Source organism: Scyliorhinus torazame, chromosome 12 (assembly GCF_047496885.1).
Source record: "Scyliorhinus torazame isolate Kashiwa2021f chromosome 12, sScyTor2.1, whole genome shotgun sequence".
Taxonomy (NCBI): Eukaryota; Metazoa; Chordata; class Chondrichthyes; order Carcharhiniformes; family Scyliorhinidae; genus Scyliorhinus; species Scyliorhinus torazame.
The window spans coordinates 18,563,579-18,586,159 of record NC_092718.1 but is presented as its reverse complement, the minus strand read 5'-3'; the positions used below and the strand labels follow the sequence as shown (position 1 = coordinate 18,586,159).

General features: G+C 49.3%; 1 protein-coding gene across 4 annotated transcripts in view; it reads right to left on the bottom strand.

The window, feature by feature from the left end:
* The window catches only part of LOC140387410 (membrane progestin receptor gamma-B-like), a 162,209-nt gene that overhangs the window by 37,409 nt on the left and 102,219 nt on the right, over positions 1 to 22,581 (bottom strand). For all 4 annotated transcript variants that reach the window (XM_072470491.1, XM_072470490.1, XM_072470493.1 and 1 more), the window contains 3 exons: positions 21,927 to 22,154; positions 6,824 to 6,951; positions 125 to 330 (listed from right to left, as the gene is read on the bottom strand). In XM_072470491.1, coding sequence (XP_072326592.1) covers positions 125 to 330; positions 6,824 to 6,951; positions 21,927 to 21,977 — 385 coding nt within the window. In that variant the 5' untranslated portion in view covers positions 21,978 to 22,154. The remainder of the gene's footprint in view (positions 1 to 124; positions 331 to 6,823; positions 6,952 to 21,926; positions 22,155 to 22,581) is intronic.

Here is a 22,581-nt window from a genome sequence, read left to right as displayed (position 1 = left end):
TTGAGGTGTGCGGAAGCTTGCTTTCTGCCAAATGTCCGATGTCAGAGACGCTATGAAGACATCCACCTTTCCCCACTGACATGTTGGCTATACATTCAGCTAGAATCAATGTAGTTGTTCGTACCTAGGCTGTACAGGCTGAGAGCACCATAGTCAAAAAAGAAGCAGATGTGCCTGGCGCGGGTGGACATTGAGCTAAATGTATGGGCACAGCTTGAAGTAAATGGGTAGATGCAACTTGACAGCATGTAAACCAGGAGGGGCCACGTGTAAGCTTCATTCCAGAAGTCCAAGGTGTAGGAGAGGGCCAGAAGGTTCCAGAGGAAATACCTGCAGGAGAGAAAATCATTTTTAATTGAATTTAACGTAATAAAGTTCAATGCAGACAAGAAATTCATCTTTGAACTTGCTCAACCCACTTCCTACATAACAATAGTAACTACACTTCAAATGTGCTTCTTGCCTGCAAAGCACTTTGCGATACCCTTGGTACTTGGTAAGGTTTCCCACTGGAGAGTTTTCACAGGAAGAACACAGCGAGTGAAGGCAATGGTCACATTCATTTAAAATGTTCCACTGGTTTTCCTTAAATGAGGGCATGGAGATTAAAGCTCGTGGAAGATTGTTCAGGTCCTTAATTGTCCTTGGGGAAAAAGGAGTTAGCAAAGGAAGCACCGTGGGGTGTCGACAGCTGGAGTTGTTGGTCATTACCTCTTCGAGCCGGTTCACTTTCGGGCTTAATGTACTCCTTGGAGAGATGATGTGGAGATGCCGGCGTTGGACTGGGGTGAGCACAGTAAGAAGTCTTACAACACCAGGGTAAAGTCCAACAGGTTTGTTTCGATGTCACTAGCTTTCGGAGCGCTGCTCCTTCCTCAGGTGAATGAAGAGGTATGTTCCAGAAACAGATATATAGACTGTACTGTACTGCACTGTAAATTCTATGATTCTAGCATAGCCAATCCAACTAACCTGCATGTCTTTAGACTGTGGGAGGAAACCAGAGCATCCAAAGGAAACCCACGCAGACACAGGGGAAGAGCAAACTCCACACAGTCACCCAAGGCCGGAATTGAACCCGGATCTCTGGCGTTGTGGGGCAGCAGTGCTAACCACCGTGCCATTGTGCTACCCATGTAAAGCTTGTGGTCCTGACGATATCACAGACCATGCACTTAATACCAAATGAGTGAGTTTCAACCAATGTCTCAATCTATCTCTCAACAATCCATGAACACCAATTACTTACCCATCGAAGGGCTGCACGGTAGCATTGTGGATAGCACAATTGCTTCACAGCTCCAGGGTCCCAGGTTCGATTCCGGGTTGGGTCACTGTCTGTGCGGAGTCTGCACATCCTCCCCGTGTGTGCGTGGGTTTCCTCCGGGTGCACCAGTTTCCTCCCACAGTCCAAAGATGTGCAGGTTAGGTGGATTGGCCATGATAAATTGCCCTTAGTGTTCAAAATTGCCCTTAGTGTTGGGTGGGGATACTGGGTTATGGGGATAGGGCGGAGGTGTTGACCTTGGGTAGGGTGCTCTTTCCAAGAGCCGGTACAGACTCGATGGGCCGAATGGCCTCCTTCTGCACTGTAAATTCTATGAATGTCAATGAGCCAATGTGGCACTGGACGTAATCCAGAGATTACTACCTTCTGGGTACTGTTTCTTAATCTACTTTCTAGCTCCTTAAATTCTACTTTCGGGACCTTATCCCTTTTTCTGCCTATATGGTTGATGCCAATGTGTATCACGCCACCTGTCTGTTTGCCCTCCCCCTTTAGTATGCCCTGCAGTCGTTCAGTGACTCCCCTGACCATGGCACCAGGGAGGCAACATACCATCCTGGTGTCTCTTCTGCGGCCACTGAAAGGCCTGCCTGTTCCCCTTACAATTGAATCCCCGACCACGATAACCCTGACATTCTTCCCCCTCCCCTCTGGTGCAGCAGACCCACCCACGGTGCCATGACGTTGGCTGTCACTGCTTTCCCCGACACAGCCCATCTCCCCCAACAGTAATCAGAACGGTACATGGATGGCTCCTTTAAATATGATCAATGTTTATTTATTCTTCCGGCATGGATTTTTCCTAAAGTATTTACAGTAAGGAACATTCCATAGTGTCTGTTGCCAGATTGCGCCTGACGAGTTTTAAACTAGTTTTCTCGTCATCGAGGGCAGGGCACCTGAGCGACACCCTTCGCTGCCTGGACTTGGTGCAGCATCGCAGGAAATCTCGCGGATCACATCGTTGCCAACGTGACGCACACACCCTTTCGGAAAAGTACAGGTTTTCCTCCACAATGGGGAACTACAGTTGGGAAAGCTATTTTTTCGGGAAACGAATCTCCCTCTTCCCTGCAGTGGGATTTTCCGGCCCTTCTCACTCGTGAAATCTTCCGGTCCCGCCGCCCCCCCCCCCCCCCCCCCCCCCCCCCCCCCCAGTTGGCGTGACTGGCGAGCCATGCAAAACGGTGCTGATATCTGCGGGGGTGGAAGATCCTGCCGGTAGCCAATGGCGGGCCGGCTCGCCACCAGAGAATGCGCCACAGGGGTTGGGAACGGGGGTGGTGGTGGTGGGGGTGGTTTGGGGGGAGGGGGTCCCCGCTCAATATTATTTCCACACTCTCGCAAACGTCCCTTGTGATTATGTGTGAGCTGTGTTACATTTAACCAAGCTGATTATGGTGGCCTTACACACTGAAGTCTTGGGTTTTTATCGTCTATGTGTAGATACTTTGCACGATTTTCCTCACCTTTCGGTTGCAGTTAGAGACCAGACTGAGATGTCCTGCACAGGGCAGCATGGTAGCATAGTGGTTAGCACTATTGCTTCACAGCTCCAGGGTCCCAGGTTTGATTCCCGGCTTGGGTCTGTCTGTGCGGAGTCTGCACGTTCTCCCCGTGTCTGCGTGAGTTTCCTCCGGGGGCTCCGGTTTCCTCCCACAGTCCAAAGATGTGCAGGTTAGGTGGATTGGCCATGCTAAATTGCCCTTAGTGTCCAAAATTGCCCTTAGTGATGGGTGGGGTTACTGGGTTATGGGGATAGGGTGGGGTTGGGTAGGGTGCTCTTTCAAAGAGCCGATGCAGACTCGATGGGCCGAATGGCTTCCTTCTGCACTGTAAATTCTATGAAATTTGATGTAAACAGGTTGGCGCGTGACAGTTATGAAGTGTGTCTGAACACCCATAAGCCTCAAGTGTGTAGCGCATGCGATTGTCTGGTGGATCATTAGCAAGACATTTATTGCCTCCATTGCCCTGTACTGTCGCAGCCAGCAAGCAATCGGAGAAAATTCCCCGACTCCCTTCGAAATTGCACCATTTCCTGCTCAGGAGTGAAAATGATTCAAAGCAAGTTGCTGTCAGAGGAAGTACAGCAAAGAGATACCCCAGGGTCAACTTGCGATAGGAAGGGGCTGATTTACTTTGGTATATTTGTTGGTTTAATAAGGCGTAGATGGAGGCAACTGTACACCGACTGCTTTCCATAGTGAAGTGATCAATCCACATGAGTGATCTCAGACGATGGCTGTCAGAGCTATTGCGCCACTGGTCCCATCACAGTGAAGCTGATCCTGACATCTACAAAGAAGAATGTGCATTTATGTACAGCTTTTCATACAATCATAGAATTTACAGTGCAGAAGGAGACCATTCAGCCCATCAAATCTGCACCGGCCTTTGGAAAGAGCACCCTACTTAAGTCCATGCCTCCACCTTATCACCGTAACCCATTAACTCCACCTAACATTTTTGTACACGAAGGGCAATTTGTCAGGGCCAATCCACCTAACCTGAACATCTTTGGACTGTGGGAGGAAACCGGAGCACCCGGAGGAAACCCACGCACACACGGGGAGAATGTGCAGACTCCGCACAGGCAGTAACCCAAGCTGGGAATCGAACCTGGGACCCTAGAGCTGTGAAGCAACTGTACTAACCACTGTGCTACCATGCTGCTCTCTGCCCAGAAACGTTTTACGTCCAACGAATTACCTCTGCAGTATCATCACTGCTGTAAGGTAGGAAACATGTGCACAGTAGGATCCCACAAACCTCAATGGGTTATATGGCCAGCCCACCTGCTTGATTTGTTTTGCTGGTTGGGGGATGAATGCCGGCTAGGACACCAGGAAGAATATCCCTGCCGCTCTTCAGCAAAATACTGCCATGGGGCATACAATCGTAGAATGCCTACAGTGCAGTGGAAGGCCACTTGGCCCATTGAGTCTGCACCGGCCCTCTGAAAGAGCACCCTACCTAGGCCCACTCCCCCACCCTATCCCCATAACCCCACCTAACCTGCACATCTTTTGGACACTTTGGGGCAATTTTAGCATGGCCAATCCACCTAACCTGCACAATCTTTGGACATGTCCATGCAAAGCCCCTTTCCAGCAAGGTGCCTCTGAGCCAGATTCAGGATCGGGAAAGCCGGCAGGTATTTTCATTTTCCCGAACCCCAGGAGCGTAATCCCGTCTGCCTCCGCCCCAACTGGGACCAAACTACCTCCGCTTCCATGCTTACAACCTCCATGTAGCTCACTCAGGGCATCAGGTGAGCACGAGCAGGAGATTTACTCCTTATTGGATTTTTTACGACCTTGCCCTCTTCCTTGCATGAACGCGAAGACAGCTTCAGCAGCTCAATTAAAACTAATCAAATTGAAATGAGTTGGAATCCAGCCTCGGCTCAACCCCACCAGACAGGAAAAGAAATTACAGCACAAGATTGCTGCTAGTCCAGTGCAGACATAGCACAGAGCAGCGGTCCTAATTGGCGCTTTTAACCTGTTACCGATAAGTGACTTGTCACCTGCTTTAAGATAACACAAAGAGAATTTAACCTCAGGTACTCTAAGTGTTCGTACTGAGCCAACCTTGGCCAAACAATCCACGCGTTACTCAAACAGCTGGTCGGCGGGCTGGTTTGGACAATAGAAGTACACAGGTGGCTGCCGGACATGCTGAGCTTTTTCCAGCATTTTCCGTTTTCATCTCAAATCTCCAGCATCTGCGGTGTTTTGCTTTCATATTAAAAAAAGGCATTCTCACTCCTTCCCACTATTTGTCAGCCAGTATCCGGTTATTGGGAGCATGACAATGTGCTGCTTACATTGTCCCAGCAACCCTGTGGGAGCAGTCATGTCGTGACCTCATCGTTCCCTCTTTCACAACACAGTCAAGTAAGACTTGCATTTATATAGCGCCTTTCGCAATCCCAGGACAGCGCAAGCGCTGCGGCCCGGTGAAATACTTTCGAAACGTAAGGAACACGGCCGCCACATTTCACACAGCAAGATCCCACATACAGGTGATGCGGTGATGATGACTGGGCAGTCTGTTTTAACGATGTTTGCTGAGGGATGAAGATTTGTCAGAACACCCAGGGGGGAATCGCCCCTGCTCTTCGTCAGGGGGGGAAGCACACGATCCAGACGGATGCCCGTACTGAGGGGGTGCTGCGCTGCCCATGATGCTGACCCTGGGATGTCATCTGCCCTCTCAGTCGGGCCAATGCATTGTTTCAAAGGAGACAAGGGAGGTGCTCTTGAGTGTTCCGACAAATCTTTATCCCTCAGCCAACAACACCCAGACCCCATGAAAGAATTTTTTAAACACATCCCATCCTGAAAGATATTCTGCCCTGAAAGAGCTTATCGAATGATCGGTCGAATCATGGCCCTTTCTTTCTTGATGTTAGCGGCCGTGGGTTTGGAAGATACTGTTGACGAAGCCTTGATGAGTTGCTGCAGTGCATCGTGTAGATGGTACACACTGTAGCCACTGTGCGACAGTGGTGGAGGAATGTGTCTAATGTGGTTATTGGGATGCCAATCAAGTAGGTTGCCTTGTTTTGGATGATGTTGAGCTTCTTGAGTGTTGCAGTTGCACTAATCTAGGCTAGTGGAGAGTATTCCTAACTTGTGCCTTGTCGAAAATGGACAGACTTTGGGAAGACAGGAGGCAGGTTACCCACCACAGAATTCCCAGCCTGTGACCTGCTGGCGTAGCTGGGTCCAGTTCAGCTTCTGGTCAATGGTAACTCCCAGGATGTTGATAGTGGGGGATTCAGCGATGGTAATGCCACTGAATGTCAAGGAGCGATGGATAGATTCTCTCTTGTTTGGCACTAGTATGGCACAAATGTTACCTGCCACATATCAGCCCATCTTGTCCTGGTTTTGCTGCATATGTACACAGACTGCATCATTATCTGAGGAGTTGCAAGTGCTATTGATCATTGTACAGTTATCAGTGAACATCCCATTTCTAACCTTATGATGGAGATATCTGGAAGAGATGGAGTTGGTGGGAGGTATCTGGGAGAGATGGAGATGTTGGGAAAAGAATAAGTCTTTATTAGGGCCGCAAGTAGGCTTACGTTAACACTGCAATGAAGTTACTGTGAAAAGCCCCTAGTCCCCACATTCCGGCCCCTGTTCGGGTACACAGAGGGAGAATTCAGAATGTCCAGATTACCTCACAGCACGTCTTTCGGGACTTGTGGGAGGAAACCGGAGCACCCGGAGGAAACCCACGCAGACACGGGGAGAATGTACAGACTCCGCACAGACAGTGACCCAAGCCGGGAATCGAACCTGGGTCCCTGGCTCTGTGAAGCAATATTCATCCCTTAGTTAGCAGATTAATTAGTCACAGCTCGTTCCTCATTCCCACCCCGGGACCTTGCTCCGTGTAAATTGGTCGCTGCGTTTGCTCACCAAATCAGAGTGACCATCCCAAAGGTGCAAAAGGTGCCATATTAATACAAGTTCATTCTTCAAGAGTGTAATTCCACGTCCAGGGAGCACTTACCAGGTCGGAATGAAGTGGGTCCAGATGTTCACCGTCTCGTTTGTCAATTGGAACAGACTGAATAAGCAGTCCGTAGCTGTGCTCCTGGGGGGGCGATATCCAAAGATGATGCTGTGTTCGTGGAATACCTGTTGCACGGAATGAAAGCACATGATTAAGTCTCTTCCCCGAATTGTGGGTTTGGACAGACTGCATCCCTTGCTGCTGAATTTGATGCCAAACAAACTAATGAAATTGATAAGACGGAAAATCTCATGAAATAATAATAATAATCGCTTATTGTCACAAGTAGGCTTCAATGAAGTTACTGCGAAAAGCCCCTAGTCGCCACATTCCGGCGCCTGTTCGGGGAGGCTGGAACGGGAATTGAACCCGCGCTGCTGGTCTTGTTCTGCATTACAAGCCAGCTGTTTAGCCCACTGTGCAAAACCTGCTCCAAAGTCAGGCAAGCAAGAGACTTCTTCTCAGACACCAAATCCATCGGTTGTGGGACCTCCACATCCCCCCACTACCCCCATATAAAATGTCCAGCGGGAAACTACCACACCGTGCATCTTGCCGATCAATGAGGTATTCCTAAAGTATATTGGAGCAATACGCCAAGTTATTAAAATCATCGATACGATTCTGTTAAGAGCATGCCTCCCCCAAATGGTACCACTTAAGGACATATATTTATATCTGAACAGACAAAACTAATGGCTATTGGAGAAGACTATCCAGTCTATGAAGCGTGCCCCCATGACGCTGTGCTGGCTGGATCATGTTCTATTTGTTCTTGTGTTATGATCTTTTCTGGCAAGCCCAACATATATTGGCCATCCCCAACAGTGATTGAAAAGGTGGCGGTGAGCTGCCTTTACAATTGGATTGGATTGGATTGGATTTATCGTCACGTGTACCGAGGTACAGTCCAGACAGATCGGTCCATACATGAAAAAACATAGGACATATGATAAATACACAATGTAAATACATAGACACAGGCATCGGGTGAGCATACGAAGTGTAGGACTACTCAGTAGTGAAGATGTGTGGAGAGATCAGTTCAGTCTATAAGATGGTGTTGGAATCTTTAATTGAAGGATCTTAACCTGCCGAACTACGCCAAGTTTGGGGGAAGCTTAGTTGACGAATCAAAGTCCTGACACACCACGACAAGTTGAAAGATTTGTAATATTTCTGGACTACGCCAAGTTTTTGGATTCCTCGTATTATTCGACTGTGTAAAGTTGAAGGAATTTATATTATTTCTACTATTCGGTTACCAGTAGCACTTTGCGATTACAGGGACTCAGCAGAAATTTGCAGTTAAAGCTTTTCAGGTGCCAAAAGGAATTCTTTTATTTTGTCTTCTATTGATTACAATTTGAAAGTCATTTAAAAGACAATTCAAAGACAATTTGAAGCTTTCAGAAGAATCAAAGACATTGGGCGAGATTCTCCGACCACCTGCCGGGTCGGAGAATTGCCGGGGGCTGGCGTGAATCCCGCCCCCGCCGGTTGCCGAAGTCTCCGGCACCGGAGATTCGGCGGGGGCGGGAATCACGCCGCGCCGGTTGGCGGGCCCCCCCGCGCGATTCTCGGCCCGGATGGGCCGAACTCCCGCCGCTAAAATGCCTGTCCCGCCGGCGTAAATTGAACCACCTACCTTACCGGCGGGACAAGGCGGCGCGGGTGGGCTCTGGGGTCCTGGGGGGGGGGGGGGGGTGCGGGGCGATCTGGCCCCGGGGGGGTGCCCCCACGGTGGCCTGGCCCGCGATCGGGGCCCACCGATCCGCGGGCGGGCCTGTGCCGTGGGGGCACTCTTTCCCTTCCGCCTCCGCCACGGTCTCCACCATGGCGGAGGCGGAAGAGACTCCCTCCACTGCGCATGCGTGGGAAGCTGTCAGCGCCGCTGACGCTCCCGCGCATGTGCCGCCCGGAGATGTCATTTCCGCGCCAGCTGGCGGGGCACCAAAGGCCTTTTCCGCCAGCTGGCGGGGCGGAATTCCTCCGCCGCCGGCCTAGCCCCTCAATGTTGGGGCTCGGCCCCAAAGATGCGGAGCATTCCGCACCTTTGGGGCGGCGCGATGCCCGTCTGATTTGCGCCGTTTTGGGCGCCAGTCGGCAGACATCGCGCCGTTTCCGGAGAATTTCGCCCATTATCGTTTTGCTTAGGCAGACAGCTCGAAAGTAACTTTTAAAAGGTCAAAGTCTGGAAATGAAACATGAAGAGAGAGAGAGCTAATCTTCAGCTAAACTCAAACTCAAAGTCAAAAATACACTACATCACTCCAAAGACAGACTGACTAAAACAGACTGACAGAATCAGAGAATCAAAGACACAACACCCCAAAAGACAACTAAAATGGCGGGCGGAAACTTTTCAGTAATACACTTTCATATCTGTCTTAAGTCATCTAATCACACCCCAATATAATCCTAATTGGTTTGGGTTAGACTCAAACACATTTGATTTGATGGCAAGCCGTCCATCTTCAATGTGCAACATCAGCTTTTAATTGTTTCATGTCTGCATGTTATGGAATGTGATATTCTGCTAATCTTTACCAGCAATAAACTGGTTTTAAGCGAGCTGAGCTAATGTAACAATGGAGACTTCATATCGAGAAAGATTCAGTAAAATATGTATTTGATTCAATGCTCTACAAGCTGCACTGGACTCCTGCCACCTCGTTGCCATGGAGCTCAGCCCTTGTCCTTGACAATTAGCACAAGCAGTGTCAAATCATCTTGCAACTGTGCTGTTTTAATCGATGATGGAATTTTATGCTGTTTCATGTATCTATTGAAGACCTGAATTTATGGGTGCTGAAATTCTCATTTATAAATGAGTATTTAAAACTGGGGCTTAATATTTATGCTTAAACAACTATCTTTTACCTATACTAGTTGTATTCAAAATACCTGGCTTCTCCAGATGGTCATTCAGGAGTTTGGCAACAGCGGTTTTTGAGATATCTGGGAGAAGAAGCAGTTTTTGAACCTGTTAGTGCGTGTTCTCAGACTTTCGTATCTCCTGCCCAATGAAAGAAGTCGGAAGAGTGAATACCCCAGGTGGGAGGGGTCTTTGATTATGCTGGCCGCTTTCCCCAGGCAGCGGGAGGTGTAGATAGAGTCAATGGATGGGACGCAGATTCGATGGACTGGGCTGTGTTCTTGAACCTCTGCATTCCCCATGTGGTGTGGTTACACCAATGCTGGGCATCCTGCGGCCCGAGTGCCACATGCAGCCCCCCATGTGGGTTCTGAGTCTGGCCCACAAGACATTTCCTGACCATAGCACACGCGCAGGGTCGCCACATTCGGTGTGACTGAAGTGATTCGCACACAAAGCGAGGGTGAATGAAGTGAGGTGCATGCGTGCTGATTGCTCACAGCACTGACGGTGAGAGCCGTGCACTCCCTCTGCGTCCGAAGCGTAAATATTTATTGTGATTTTATATTATCCCACATGGAACCCACGGAGTGGGCACGTTTGTCTACCCCGTGCTCCCTGTGGAGTGCGAGCTCTCCCGCTGGGGACGAGATATCTCAATTAACCATTGTATAAAGGTCAGCCTGTAAGGCACCGTAGGAACCCGGTAGGGATCTACCAGGTTTGTACAGATCGTTTGTGTAAATAAAACTTTATTTTTTATTTTACTCAGTGTGGACATTCCGTGTCCTTATTAAAGTTTTTACCATTTGAAGTTGATGACACTTGTATTAGTATATAAATGATTACATATTTTCTATAACTCATTCTGACATATTCAGCATGTATTAAATGTATTTAATTTTAGTCATGGGGTCATGGTTAGTGAACAAGCTTGATTTCAATCTTACGGGCCCACTGAGATGGAGTGCCACTCATGAAGCCCACTCACTAACCTAGGTCACCCACGACTCAGTTACACTCACAGTGCTGTTAGGGAGGGACTTCCAGGATTTTGACTCAGCAACAACGAAAGAGAAGCATTAAAGCTCCGTCAGGATGGTGAGTGGCTTGTGGATGGGGGTGCCAACATCAGAAGAGAATGAATGTTGAAAGTGGTGGATGGGGGTGCCAAACGAGCGGGTTGTTTTGTCTTGGGTGGTGCCAAACCTGCGTTGTTGGAACTGCACACGCCCAGACCAATGGAATGTATTTCATCACACTCCTGGCTGGTGCCTTGGAGAAGGGAGACAGTCTTAGGGGAAGCTAGGGGCGAGTTACTCGCCGCAGAACCCCAGCCTCTGGCAACACACTTCCCACTAATTACCCAGCCCTTCCCCTGCCCTGCCTCTAGACACCCATGCAGAGGTGTAAAACCCTGGAAAATTCCTCTCCAGCCGGTCCCCCTCCCCACCGATAGACAGCTGGCGATCACAGGGACATTTGACATGAAGACATTTACCTTTTAAAGTATTGGGGAGGGGGGGGGGGGGGAAGAGAGAAGTGGGGACAGTTGGGAGGGAGCGATGGTGGGTGGTTAAGCATCAACATCATTGAATGGATTATCAGCCCTAAAGCTTCACCAACGCAAGAGATGCCTGGCCTTAGTCAGAGAAGCCTGTGGCTTATACGCAGCGATTCAGTGAGCACTTACAATGTTTTATGTAACAGTTATGACCAAGGCGTTGGACACAGAGATGACTGTGTTCAACTGGCAACCCATGTGATTTCCCGTCTGTTAAACTAACAGGCAGGAAATGCTATCAGCTGCGAATCAAACACATTTGCTTTCCAGCTTGAGATTCCAGATCTGCGCAACCTACACATGAAGCATTGGGACCACTAAATTAGAATAGAACCATAGAATCCCTATAGGGCAGAAGGAGGCCATTCGGCCCATCGAGTCAGCACCGACCCCAAACGGGTTTCGTGAAGGGCAGGCAGCTTTCCAGTAACATTAGGTGATTACTAATAGTGATCATGACCCCGTTGAGGGGACGGGTACTGGAGGTAGTGGTCTCTATGCACCCGGAGAAGGCTTTAGACTGGGTGGAGTGGCAGTACCTGTTTGAGGTTCTGGGAAGGTTTGGGTTTGGACCAGAGTTTGTGGCGTGGGTGCATCTACTATACGTGGCCCCGGTGTTTCTATTGAATGAGGCGGGTGCAAAAGCCAATCTGGGGGTGTTGCCATTTAGGGTTGCCAGAATAGGTTTAGGTATTTGGGAGTCCAGGTGACGGGGGAGTGGGTAACGATGCACAAATGGAACCTACAAGTTGATGGAGGAGATTTAGGAGGACTTGAGGAGATGGGATCTGTTATACTTGACACTGGTGGGGAGGGTCCAGGTGGTAAAACTGAACGTTCTGCCAAGGTTCCTATTTGTATTCCAGATCCTCCCGATTTCATTCCGAAGGCCTTTTTCCGTAGCTGGTTGCAGCAATTTTGGAGTTTATATGGGGGGGAAAGTACCTAGGGTGAAGAGGGCCCTGCTATAGGGGCAGAAGCAGAAAAAAGGGTTGGCGTTACTGAATCAGTTGCACCATTACTGGGCGGCGAATGGGGAGAAAGTGAGGCGGTGGTGGGAAGGAGAGAGGTCAGAATGGGTCAGGACGGAGGAGGAGTCCTGTAGGGGGTCCAGCCTGAAGGTCATGGTGACAGCGGTGTTACCTCTGTCACCGAGGAGGTATATGGAGAGCCCAGTTGTACTGTCCATGATTAGGGTGTGGAATCAGTTGAGCACACACTTCAGGATGGAAGGGATGTCGGTGCTGACACCGCTGTGTGAAAACCATGCGTTTAAGCCGAGGGAGACGGGTGGCATGTATCGGAGGTGGAGAGTGGTAGGGCGGGTGAGGGGGAGGGATCTGTACCTGGAGGAGAGGTTTTTAAATATAGCAGAGCTGCGGGAGAGGGTAGAGCTGGCGAAGGGAAGCAAGCGAAGGATCTTGCGCGGAAGAAATGGAAAGGGTTTTCCAAGCTGCCGGAGTATACCCTGCTGGAGCGGTTGCTGCCCCCGGATGTGGAAAGGGAGGGTAGGATCAGGGACAGATACGGGTGGTTGGGGGAACAAGGGGGAGTGTAGGTGGTGAGGATTAAGGAGAAATGGGAGAGGGAGATAGGATGGGGAGTATGGCGTGAGGCGATGCACAGGGTGAATTCGACCAACTCGTGTGCGAGGGTGAATTTGATTCAGTTTAAGGTGGTACACATGGTGCACATGACTCGGGCGAGGATGAGAATTGTAGGCAAGTGCCAGTAAACCACGCACATATGTTCTGGGGCGGTGAGAAGTTGTTGAGGTACTGGGAGGGGAGTGTTATCGAAGATTGTGGGGGTGGAGGCCGGGACGGACCCTATGGTGGCAATTTTTGAGGTATCGGAAATGTCGGAGCTGATGGAGAGGAAGACGGCCATTGTTGTGGCCTTCGCTTCTCCAGTTGCCTGGCCAAGGATTTTGCTGGAATGGCGGTCGCAATGCCGCCGGGGTGACCCCCTGGCTGGGGGTCCTGTACGACTTTCTTTGGCTGGAGAAGATTAAGTTTGAATTGAAGGGAGCAACGGAGGGCTTTGAGACACGGTGGAGACTGTTCATGACCATGTTTGAGGAATCGTTTGTCGCCGGGGGGAGAGGGGGTGGAAAAGGGGAAAAATGTGTACGAACTGTGAACTGTGAGATGTGGAAAATGTTCTTCAATCTATTTATGTTTTTGTACTTCTGAATACGTTTGTAATAAAATACATTTAAGAAAGAGTCTGCATCGAGAGAGCCACCTATCTCGGCCCACTCCCCTGCCCTATCCGCATAACCCCACCTAACTGCACATCTTTGGACTGTGGGAGGAAACCTACGTAGACATGGGGGAGAACGTGCAAACTCCACGCAGATAGTCACCTAAGGTTGGAATTGACACAATCCCAACGGGTCCCTGGTGCTGTGAGGCAGCAGTGCTAAACACTGTGCCACCATGCTGCCCAAATTGAGACACTTACCTCCAAATGTCCAGTTGACCATCATTGACTGAACCCAGGCTTAAGATGAGGAGAAATCTGGAGGGTTTTGCAAATTTGTAAGTCAACTGCTTTGCTTGTCCAGTTTCCCCCTCGACTTCTCCAGATCTAAGAAAGTTGGAAACCTTCGAGTACATCTGCACTCTGAACTAGCTGCAAAGACATGAGGGAGGTCCAGGAACATCTCCAGGAGTTGCCGTGTCTTGGATTGCATTACAGTACTCCCGCTGCCAATTCCGAGTGGACGTGTTTCTGCAGGTTTCATCACCCAGCCACCCCCTTTTACCCTTCCACCCTACAAAAAAGCTTCACCCCCCTTGTTTTCAGTCAGTTATTAAAGCGTTCAAAGACACTGTGAGAAAATACTACTTTATTAAAGCCCCTACGATCTATTCTGCTGGATTGGTTGCAGTTTGTAACCAGGAATTTCATCTTTAATTTGTGGACAATTCTGGAGGGAGGGGTACCTTGTACCACAATGCAGTCGCTACGGCACTGGACCAGTAAGCCAAAGATTGGAGCTGAATGCCCATTACAAAGAGGTATGGAATTTTAGTCAATGAAGCCAATGATTTGTGTTGGCAGGGATATGAATAGAACATTAAAGCTATCAGATTGTTGCAAAAGCCCAACTAATGACCAATGGAAAGGGAATGTTTCCCTCTACACAGTCTTGCTGACCTGTGGTACGACTCCACACGGCAGTGCTGATTCCTAGTGCTCTATGAAGTTAGTTTGCCAACTCTGGAGAGTCAAAGATTTAAACCTTGATTGCCAGGAAACTGCTGGAGAAATCATAGTGGTTTCATGTGAGGATGGAATATCTTTATATATTGAGGAATATTGTGTTATTCTGTAAAGAAGGGGGTGTGTGTGAGACCGTGTGTCCAAATTATTTAATTAAGCTACTGAAAGGTCAATAGAGGCAACTTGGGCGGGATTCTCCGACCTCCCGCCGGGCCGGAGAATCGCCGGGGGACAGCGTGAGTCCCGCCCCCGCCGGCTGCCGAATTCTCTGGCGCCGGGGTTTTGGCGGGGGCGGGAATCGCGCCGCGCCGGTCCGCGGCCGCTGTCAGCGCCCCCCCCCCGGCAATTCTCCAGCCCGCGATGGGCCGAGCGGCTGCCCGTTTTAGGCGGGTCCCACCGGCGTAAATTAGACCTGGTACTTACCGGCGGGAGCTGGCTCTGCGGGCGGCCTCCGGGGTCCTCGGGGGGGGGCGTGGGGGGATCTGGCCCCAGGGGGTGCCTCCACGGTGGCCTGGCCCGCGATCGGGCCCACTGATTCGCGGGCAGGCCTGTGCCGTGGGGGCACTCTTTCCCTCCGCACCAGCTGCTGTGGACCTTCGCCATGGCCAGTGCGGAGACAAAACCCCGGCACATGCGCTGGGATGACACCAGCACACGCTGGCACTCCTGCACATGCGCCATCTCGTGCCAGCCGGCAGAGGCCCTTCGGCGCCGATTGGCGTGGCACCAAGCCCCTTCCGCGCCACTTGGCGTGGCGCCAACCCCGCCGCCGCTGGCCTAGCCCCTGAAGGTGCGGAGGCTTCTGCATGTTCCGGGCGGCCTGACGCCGGAGTGGTTCACGCCACTCCCCGGCGCCGGGTCCGCCCGCCCCGCTGGGTATGGGAGAATCCCGCCCCTTGTCTGGGAGAGTTGAGAGATAAAAGGGTAAAGGTGCCAAATGAATATGTTTGAAATAAGGCCATGGTGAAATAGATTCCTAAGTTAATAGATGAGTTTTAAAAAATTGCATCATGAGATACATAGGGGCTTGGCTTTTCAGCTGTTAAATTTCAAAGGGGAGTAAGGAACTTTTACAACTTACAGACGTTTCATAAATAAACAAAGGGAAAATTATTAAATGTTATTTGACCCAAAAGAGGAAGTGATACAAAGACATGAAAGCTTTTCCAAAAATACAAAAATCTGAGTTCAAAGGGGCTGAGGACAATGGAATTGAAGATGGAAGAGAAAAAGGATATTTAAGGAGAGATGTTGAGTTGAGTTGTGTTGGCTGTGTGGGGAAGGTATCCTGGGGACTGCTCTGTGCTGAGTGAAGGTGTGAAACCTGAAGCAGCCATCCAGAAACCAGAAAAATCTTGTTCTGGAAAACAGTCTTATGTCTGAATTTTCTTGGATTTCCGCAACTGAGTGGGAGCGAGAGAGAAATTGTGTGGTTTCCCTTTACTAAAGTAACAGCAGTTTTGCCTTGGGTAATATTACTGGAGTTGGAGTTAAAAACGTACAAGAGCAAAACAAGATCCCAGTATCATCCAATATCTATGCGCTTGAACATTTTACGGCACGGTGCTTAGCGCTGCTGCCTCACAGCGCAAGGAACATGGGTTCAATTCCGGCCTCGGGTAACTGTCCGTGTGGAGTTTGCACTTTCTCCCCATGTCTGTGTGGGTTTCTGCCACAGTTCAAAGATGTGCCGGTGAGGTGGATTGGCCACGCTAAATTGCCCCTTAGTGTTCAGGGGTACAGGTTAGGTGGGGTTACGGGGATAGGGCGGGGGAATGGGCCTAGATGTGCTCTTTCAGAGGGTCAGTGCAGACTCGATGGGCTGAATGGCCTTCTCTGCACTGCAGGGATTCTGTGATTCAAACGTTGCCTAGAATACTATTTTAGCTGTGTAACTTTAATTGACAAGAAACAAAGAAAACTTAAGCGCACAATTTTAATCTTTTCTTTTAATCCCAAAAGTGTTCCTAAACTTCCATGTTCCTCGGATCATTCTTGAGTCACTCGTTTTTAGACCACAAAAAGGGGTATGATCAGCAAAACAAGTTTCCCTCTGCGATTTTGCTAGGTCAGCAAAGAACATCTGCTGTAGTCATAACAATTAAAAAAAAGAATTTCTTTGAACACTTGTGTTTTGGGGTATTTGTTGTAGAAATACTGAAAATGGAGGAAAAACAGCAGAACTGTGAAAGGTGGAAGGTGATGTGATGAAATCTCTGGCAATATGCAGGCAACCCTACTCTGAAGGGAGCCAAGAGGCCATTGAACCGTACAAACCAATCTTTAAATGCTACTTATCGCTAGGCAAATTGGGTTCGATAAATGGAGACTTGTCAGAATTCGGAGAATTCCTCTTTCCTTAAAGATGACTTTTTAATCCTTTCCAATTGGGAGTACCAGACTGTTGACTTTTCCATTGAGACCAGGATTGGCGTAGGATCCACACAGTACAGCACCTTTCCCCCCGCTATGTTGGGCATTTTAAGTTGGAAACAACATATGGGGGAAGAATTGAACTTGTCATTTTTAGCACCATTAATTAGGTATCACGTTGACAAAGAAAAATAACGGCGCAACATACATACGAACATACAAATTAGGAGCAGGGGTGGGCCGTTTGACCCCTTGAGCCCGCACTGCCATTTACTAAGATCATGGCTGTTCTGATTGTGATGTCTACTTTCTTGCCTACCTCCTCGATTCCCTTGTCAGTCAATCTTTCTAACTCAGCCTCAAATATTCAGTGACCCGATCTCCTCTGCTCTCTGCGGAAGAGAGTTCCACAAACTCACCAACCTTTGAAAGAAATAAAAAATATCCCCATCTCCATCTTAATCCAGTATTTTTAAATGCTATCCCCTGGCCCTAGTCTTTTCCGTAAGGGGTACCACCCTTTCCGCATCCACCCTGTCAAATTCCCTCAGGATCAGTCTTTTAAAGCATTTACCAATAAAGATAAGAGGGTAATGTATAAAATATCCTCTAGGCAATGAAACTGATGCTATTTTTAGAATTGGTAACCCTGGATACAACAGGAAAAAAAAATGCACAGCTGACTGGTGGAAGCAGATTCAATGGCATCTTCACTGAAACCTCCTTCAACATCCTGGGGTTAGCATTGATCAGACCGTAAGACATAGGAGCAGAATTAGGTCATTTGGTCCATTGAGTCTGCTCCGCCATTCAATCATGGCTGATATGTTTTTCATCCCCAATCTCCTGCCTTCTCCCCATAACCCCTGATTAATCAAGAACCTATCCATCTCTGTCTTAAAGACACTCAGTGATTTGGCCTCCACAGTCTTCTGCGGCAAAGAGTTCCACAGATTCACCACCCTCTGGCTGAAGAAATTCCTCCTCATCTCTGTTTTAAAGGATCGTCCCTTTAGTCCGAGGCTGGGTCCTTGGGTTCTAGCCTCTCCTACCAGTGGAAACATCCTCTCCACGTCCACTCTATCCAGGCCTCGCAGTATCCTGTAAGTTTCAATAAGATCCCCCCTCATCCTTCTAAACTCCAACGAGTACAGACCCAGAGACCTCAACCACTCCTCTGGACGAGCCATATAAATACCGTAACTAGCAGAGTAGATCAGAGGCTGGGAGTTCTGAGGTGAGTAACTTACCTCCTGACTCCCCAAAGCGTGTCCACCATCTATAGGGCGCAAGTCCCCATCCAGGCCAAAGCAGCCCACTTGATTGGCACCTCATCCATCAACTTACACCACTCACTCCTTCCACTACCAATGCACACTGGCAGCCATATGTGTCATCGACAAGATGCACTGCAGTAACTCACCAAGGCTCCTTTGACAGCTTCATCCAAATCTGCGACCTCGACCACTTAAAGTGCAGACTCGATGGACTGAATGTTTTTTTCTGCACTGTAAATTCTATGATTCTATGATAAAGGGATAAAGGCAACAGACCACCACTTGAATGTTCTCCTTGAAGCTGAACACCATCTTCACTTGGAACTATATTGCTGTTCCTTTATTGTCACTGGGTTCAAATCCTGAAATCCCTCCCTAACAGCACTGCGGGTGTACCTACACAATGTCACACCATCTCAAGAAGACAGCTCACCACTACCTTCCCAAGGCCAATAGAGATGTGCAACAATGCTGGTTTTGCTCATGAAGTTCACACCCCATGAACAAATAAAACAAAAATGGAGGGATTGAGCGTGTATAAACTCTATTCCCGGCAAATCTCAGCTATGGCAACAGGGAGACTACAAATGTCCTCTGCACTGTGGTTCAGATCGATTGGACCAGGTTTACACACCAGGTCACCATGGGATGATCCTGTGAATGTGAGGAGGTTGTCCGCAGACAGGGTGGGATTGGTCTTGATGTTCTCCATTGTCAAGTAGTCTGCTGACATTGCCCAGGACCATAGGTGACCGGTGGCTGCTAGGCCCCCATATCAGTGGGTCTGTTGATGGCCATGGACCTGCAAACCAGCAGCAGACTAGAGGGTAGGGAATGGTGGGGAAAGGGGTCAATGGTTTTTAAATATGATCACTCAAGCAAGGACCATTGCACAGTTCGGACTTCATCTCCGCATCTGTAAGTGTGAATACGAAACCATTCCAATAACAGTTATAATGTGCTCTAAGGTCAGATTGATGAATACAGATAGTACAAATAACACCACCATGACTGCAATTTCAGTCAGACAGTCAGAGGCGGACGTACACTTTTGGGGCCCCATGCTCTCCCTCTTTGTGGGGCTCCCATGTCACACCCTGCCCCCTCCCAATGATGTCCAGTCGAGTTGCTGCCAGCCCAGCCCTCTCTCTCTCAGCCCTGTGGCCTGACTGGCCTCTGGATCTGGTCAAGTCTGCCCACTCCCGCTGGCCGCTGCTCCCCAATACACAACCCCCACGCTTGCCCGGTCTTCTTCGCACCTCCCGACTGTTGCTCTGCTCACCTCTCGCAGGGCCTCGAGCCTCGACGACCGCGAGCCTTCCTGCCTGGCTGCTGCCTATCTGGCCCAGTGGACTCTGTTCCTTTCGGTTGTTGCCCACCTTCCTCAGCCCTGGCCTGGGGGGGTCAAGAGTCACCCCACCACTCCCCTCAATGGCCGTTGACCAGCACCTCCTCCTCGTCTCACTAAAGGCTTTGCAGGCTCGCACCTCGATGTTCGGTCGGCGATCTCACTTTAACCTCAGGCTGCCCTCCAGGCAGAATGCCAGAAACCTGGCTGCTGCTTTGAAACTTGAAAATTCAATGAAATTCAGAAACTTTGCACCAATTCCAGAGATCCGGGTCTCTACCACCTCCTAACATCTGGCAAACTGTTTCCCTGCTGTAAAGATAAGTCCACCAATCAGAGCCCAATGCTGTTCTGTATTGCCTGCTGATAGGCTCAAGAAATTCGAATGGGCCTACCAGCAAATTTAGAGCTACCAAGGCTCTGATTGGTGTTATAGAATCATACAATTTACAGTGCAGAATGACGCCATTCAGCCCATCGAGTCTACATCATCCCATGAAAGAGCACCCTACTTAAGCCCATGCCTCCACCCTATCCCAGTAACCCCGTAACACTACCTAACTTTTGGACACCTAAGGGGCAATTTAACGTGGCCAACCCACCTAACCTGCACATCTTTGGACTGTGGGAGGAAACCGGAGCACCCGATGGAAACCCACGCAGACACGGGGAGAACGTGCAGACTCCACACAAGCAGTCACGCGAGGCTGGAATTGAACCCGGGTCCCCAGAGCTGTGAGGCAGCAGTGCTAACCACTGCACCGACCTGTTCCCACCACAAGTCACCTCTCCGTATGGTTCCCCCGCCACTGACGCTGTGTTTCACTGAAAGTCTGCCTCTGCTTTCAGCTGTAAAACATCACCACAACAGCAATCGTCAACCTTTCCTGTGCTAATGTTTAGGGAGGTCGGGGGTGTGGGGGGGGGGGGGGGGGGGTTAGGAACTGTGTTTCATAAATTCTGCTATTTCCCCCTTCTCTAAATGCATTCATTCGCCCATTAGGGGTATAATTCCATTGGTGCCAGTTAATATTTCACCCCCAAATGCATGCTGCCTCTCCAAAGTAGCCTCGTTCCATTTATCATGTGTGAGCCTGTCTCACTAAGTGGGCAAAATGACCTGGTGTAAACCCTCTCCTTTTTTATTGACTGGTATAGCTGACCTGTCGGCAGTGATCACCTGCTTAGAATTAGGTAGAGTCTTCAGCACAGAGCCCATTTGTCCCACCCGCTCTTTGTCAATCTTTATGGTCCACATGAGACTGCTCCCATGTCTCGTCATCTAACACGAGCGAAACCAGAGGTGCTGGGGCCATTTGTATGAACCTTACTGGCCATGGCGACTGAGACGGATTAGCACTTGAGCCAGGGTTGGGACCTGAGCCTTTCCTGATTGTGCATGCATGGCAAGAGGCTTTACCTCAGCAATGATGACAGCTCCTGCACAGACACCAACACGACGTTCTGTAACACGGGCTGCAAGATGCTATTGTTTTCCGTAAGGTGATCTTTGCTCAGGTGCGGATTTTTTTTTTTTGCCCTACTTTCAAAGTCTCAGGAGAAATAAAGTGTGCATCATTTCTTCCAGCGGTATGATGGGAATAAACAACAGCCCTTCATTCCACATTTCACCTTGCAGCTCGAAGATGATCTTCTGTTTTGTTTTGCTTGAGGTTGACAGGTTCGGAGCGCGACCCAGGGAGGGGGAAACAAAAAACAGCCAAGTGACGCAGACCCATGAGTGTGAGCGCTCCCAGTTCAGGTGGTCCCCAGGAGACGGGCTACGAAGCTGAGAGGGTGGGGAGCTTCAAACATTAAAACAAGAACTGAAATCTGCGCAATCTCCAATACCCGGAAACTTCCTTGTTCGTTTCCACGTCACAGACTGGCAATTAAGGTCATAGACAACAGGAGCCTTTTGATGATGAAAATAAACTAATACTTGTAGCTGTGACTGGAACCGTCATAAATATCTTTGGTATAAAACGACAAGCTGAATTTATAATTGTAACATATTGTAATTGTAATTATAATTGGGCAGCACAGTAGCACAAGTGTATAGCACTGTGGCTTCACAGTGCCAGGGTCCCAGGTTCGATTCCCCACTGGGTCACTGTCCGTGCGGAGTCTGCACGTTCTCCCCATGTCTGCGTGGGTTTCCTCCGGGTGCTCCGGTTTCCTCCCACAGTCCAAAGACGTGCAGGTTAGGTGGATTCGCCATGATAAATTGCCCTTACTGTCCAAAAAGGTTAGGAGGGGTTATTGGGTTACGAGGGTAGGGTGGACGTGAGGGCTTAAGTGGGTCGATGTAGACCCGATGGGCTGAATGGCCTTCTTCTGCACTGTATGTTCTGTGTTCTATAACCACAATGGAGCAACAAGAGGAGGTTAAAGACAAGACAGAAACAGCAGGTTAAAAATTCACCTACTTTGGGCACTTGATTGATGCTGAGTAGACGAGGTAACTTTAAGCTCAGCATTCCTGAAGTTATTTTGCCCTCCTTGCCCAATGTACCCGCTTCCTCTCAGACCGCCCGAGTGGGTGCTCGTGTTGATGGCCCCTCTGCGATCTCCCTCCCCGCCGCAACAGCCCGACCTCCGGGTCCTTCACATCAGTTTCCTCTTGCACACTTGACTGTGGCTGCAACACATCTGGTCTAAGGAAGCAACAGAAAACACAAACACAAGTGTCATTGCCCTAGCAACGCAGATGGAAGCAAGTACCAGAGACATTTTAACGTCTCCCCATGTTCTGCACTGTATGTTCTATGTTCTATAACCACAAAATCGAAAAACCGCTCTCCAATAGCAAATCATTGTGGCTATTTTTTTAATTCCAGCATTCAGCTCAGTTTTTCCACAGAGCTGACTTTGTAATGTCAAGATAGTCGATCAGTGAATGACTGGAGAATTTTAATTAATAGTTCAACTGTTTCCTAGATAATAACAGGGAGCCACACAATTTACAGTCCGCCTACAATTTATAACTGTCACGGATTAAGTTACCAGTGTATCTTCCAGCAGAAGCTCAACTGGACACTATGGTGATTCAGTTCTTGGCAATGAAGCTGGCTCGAGGAATGT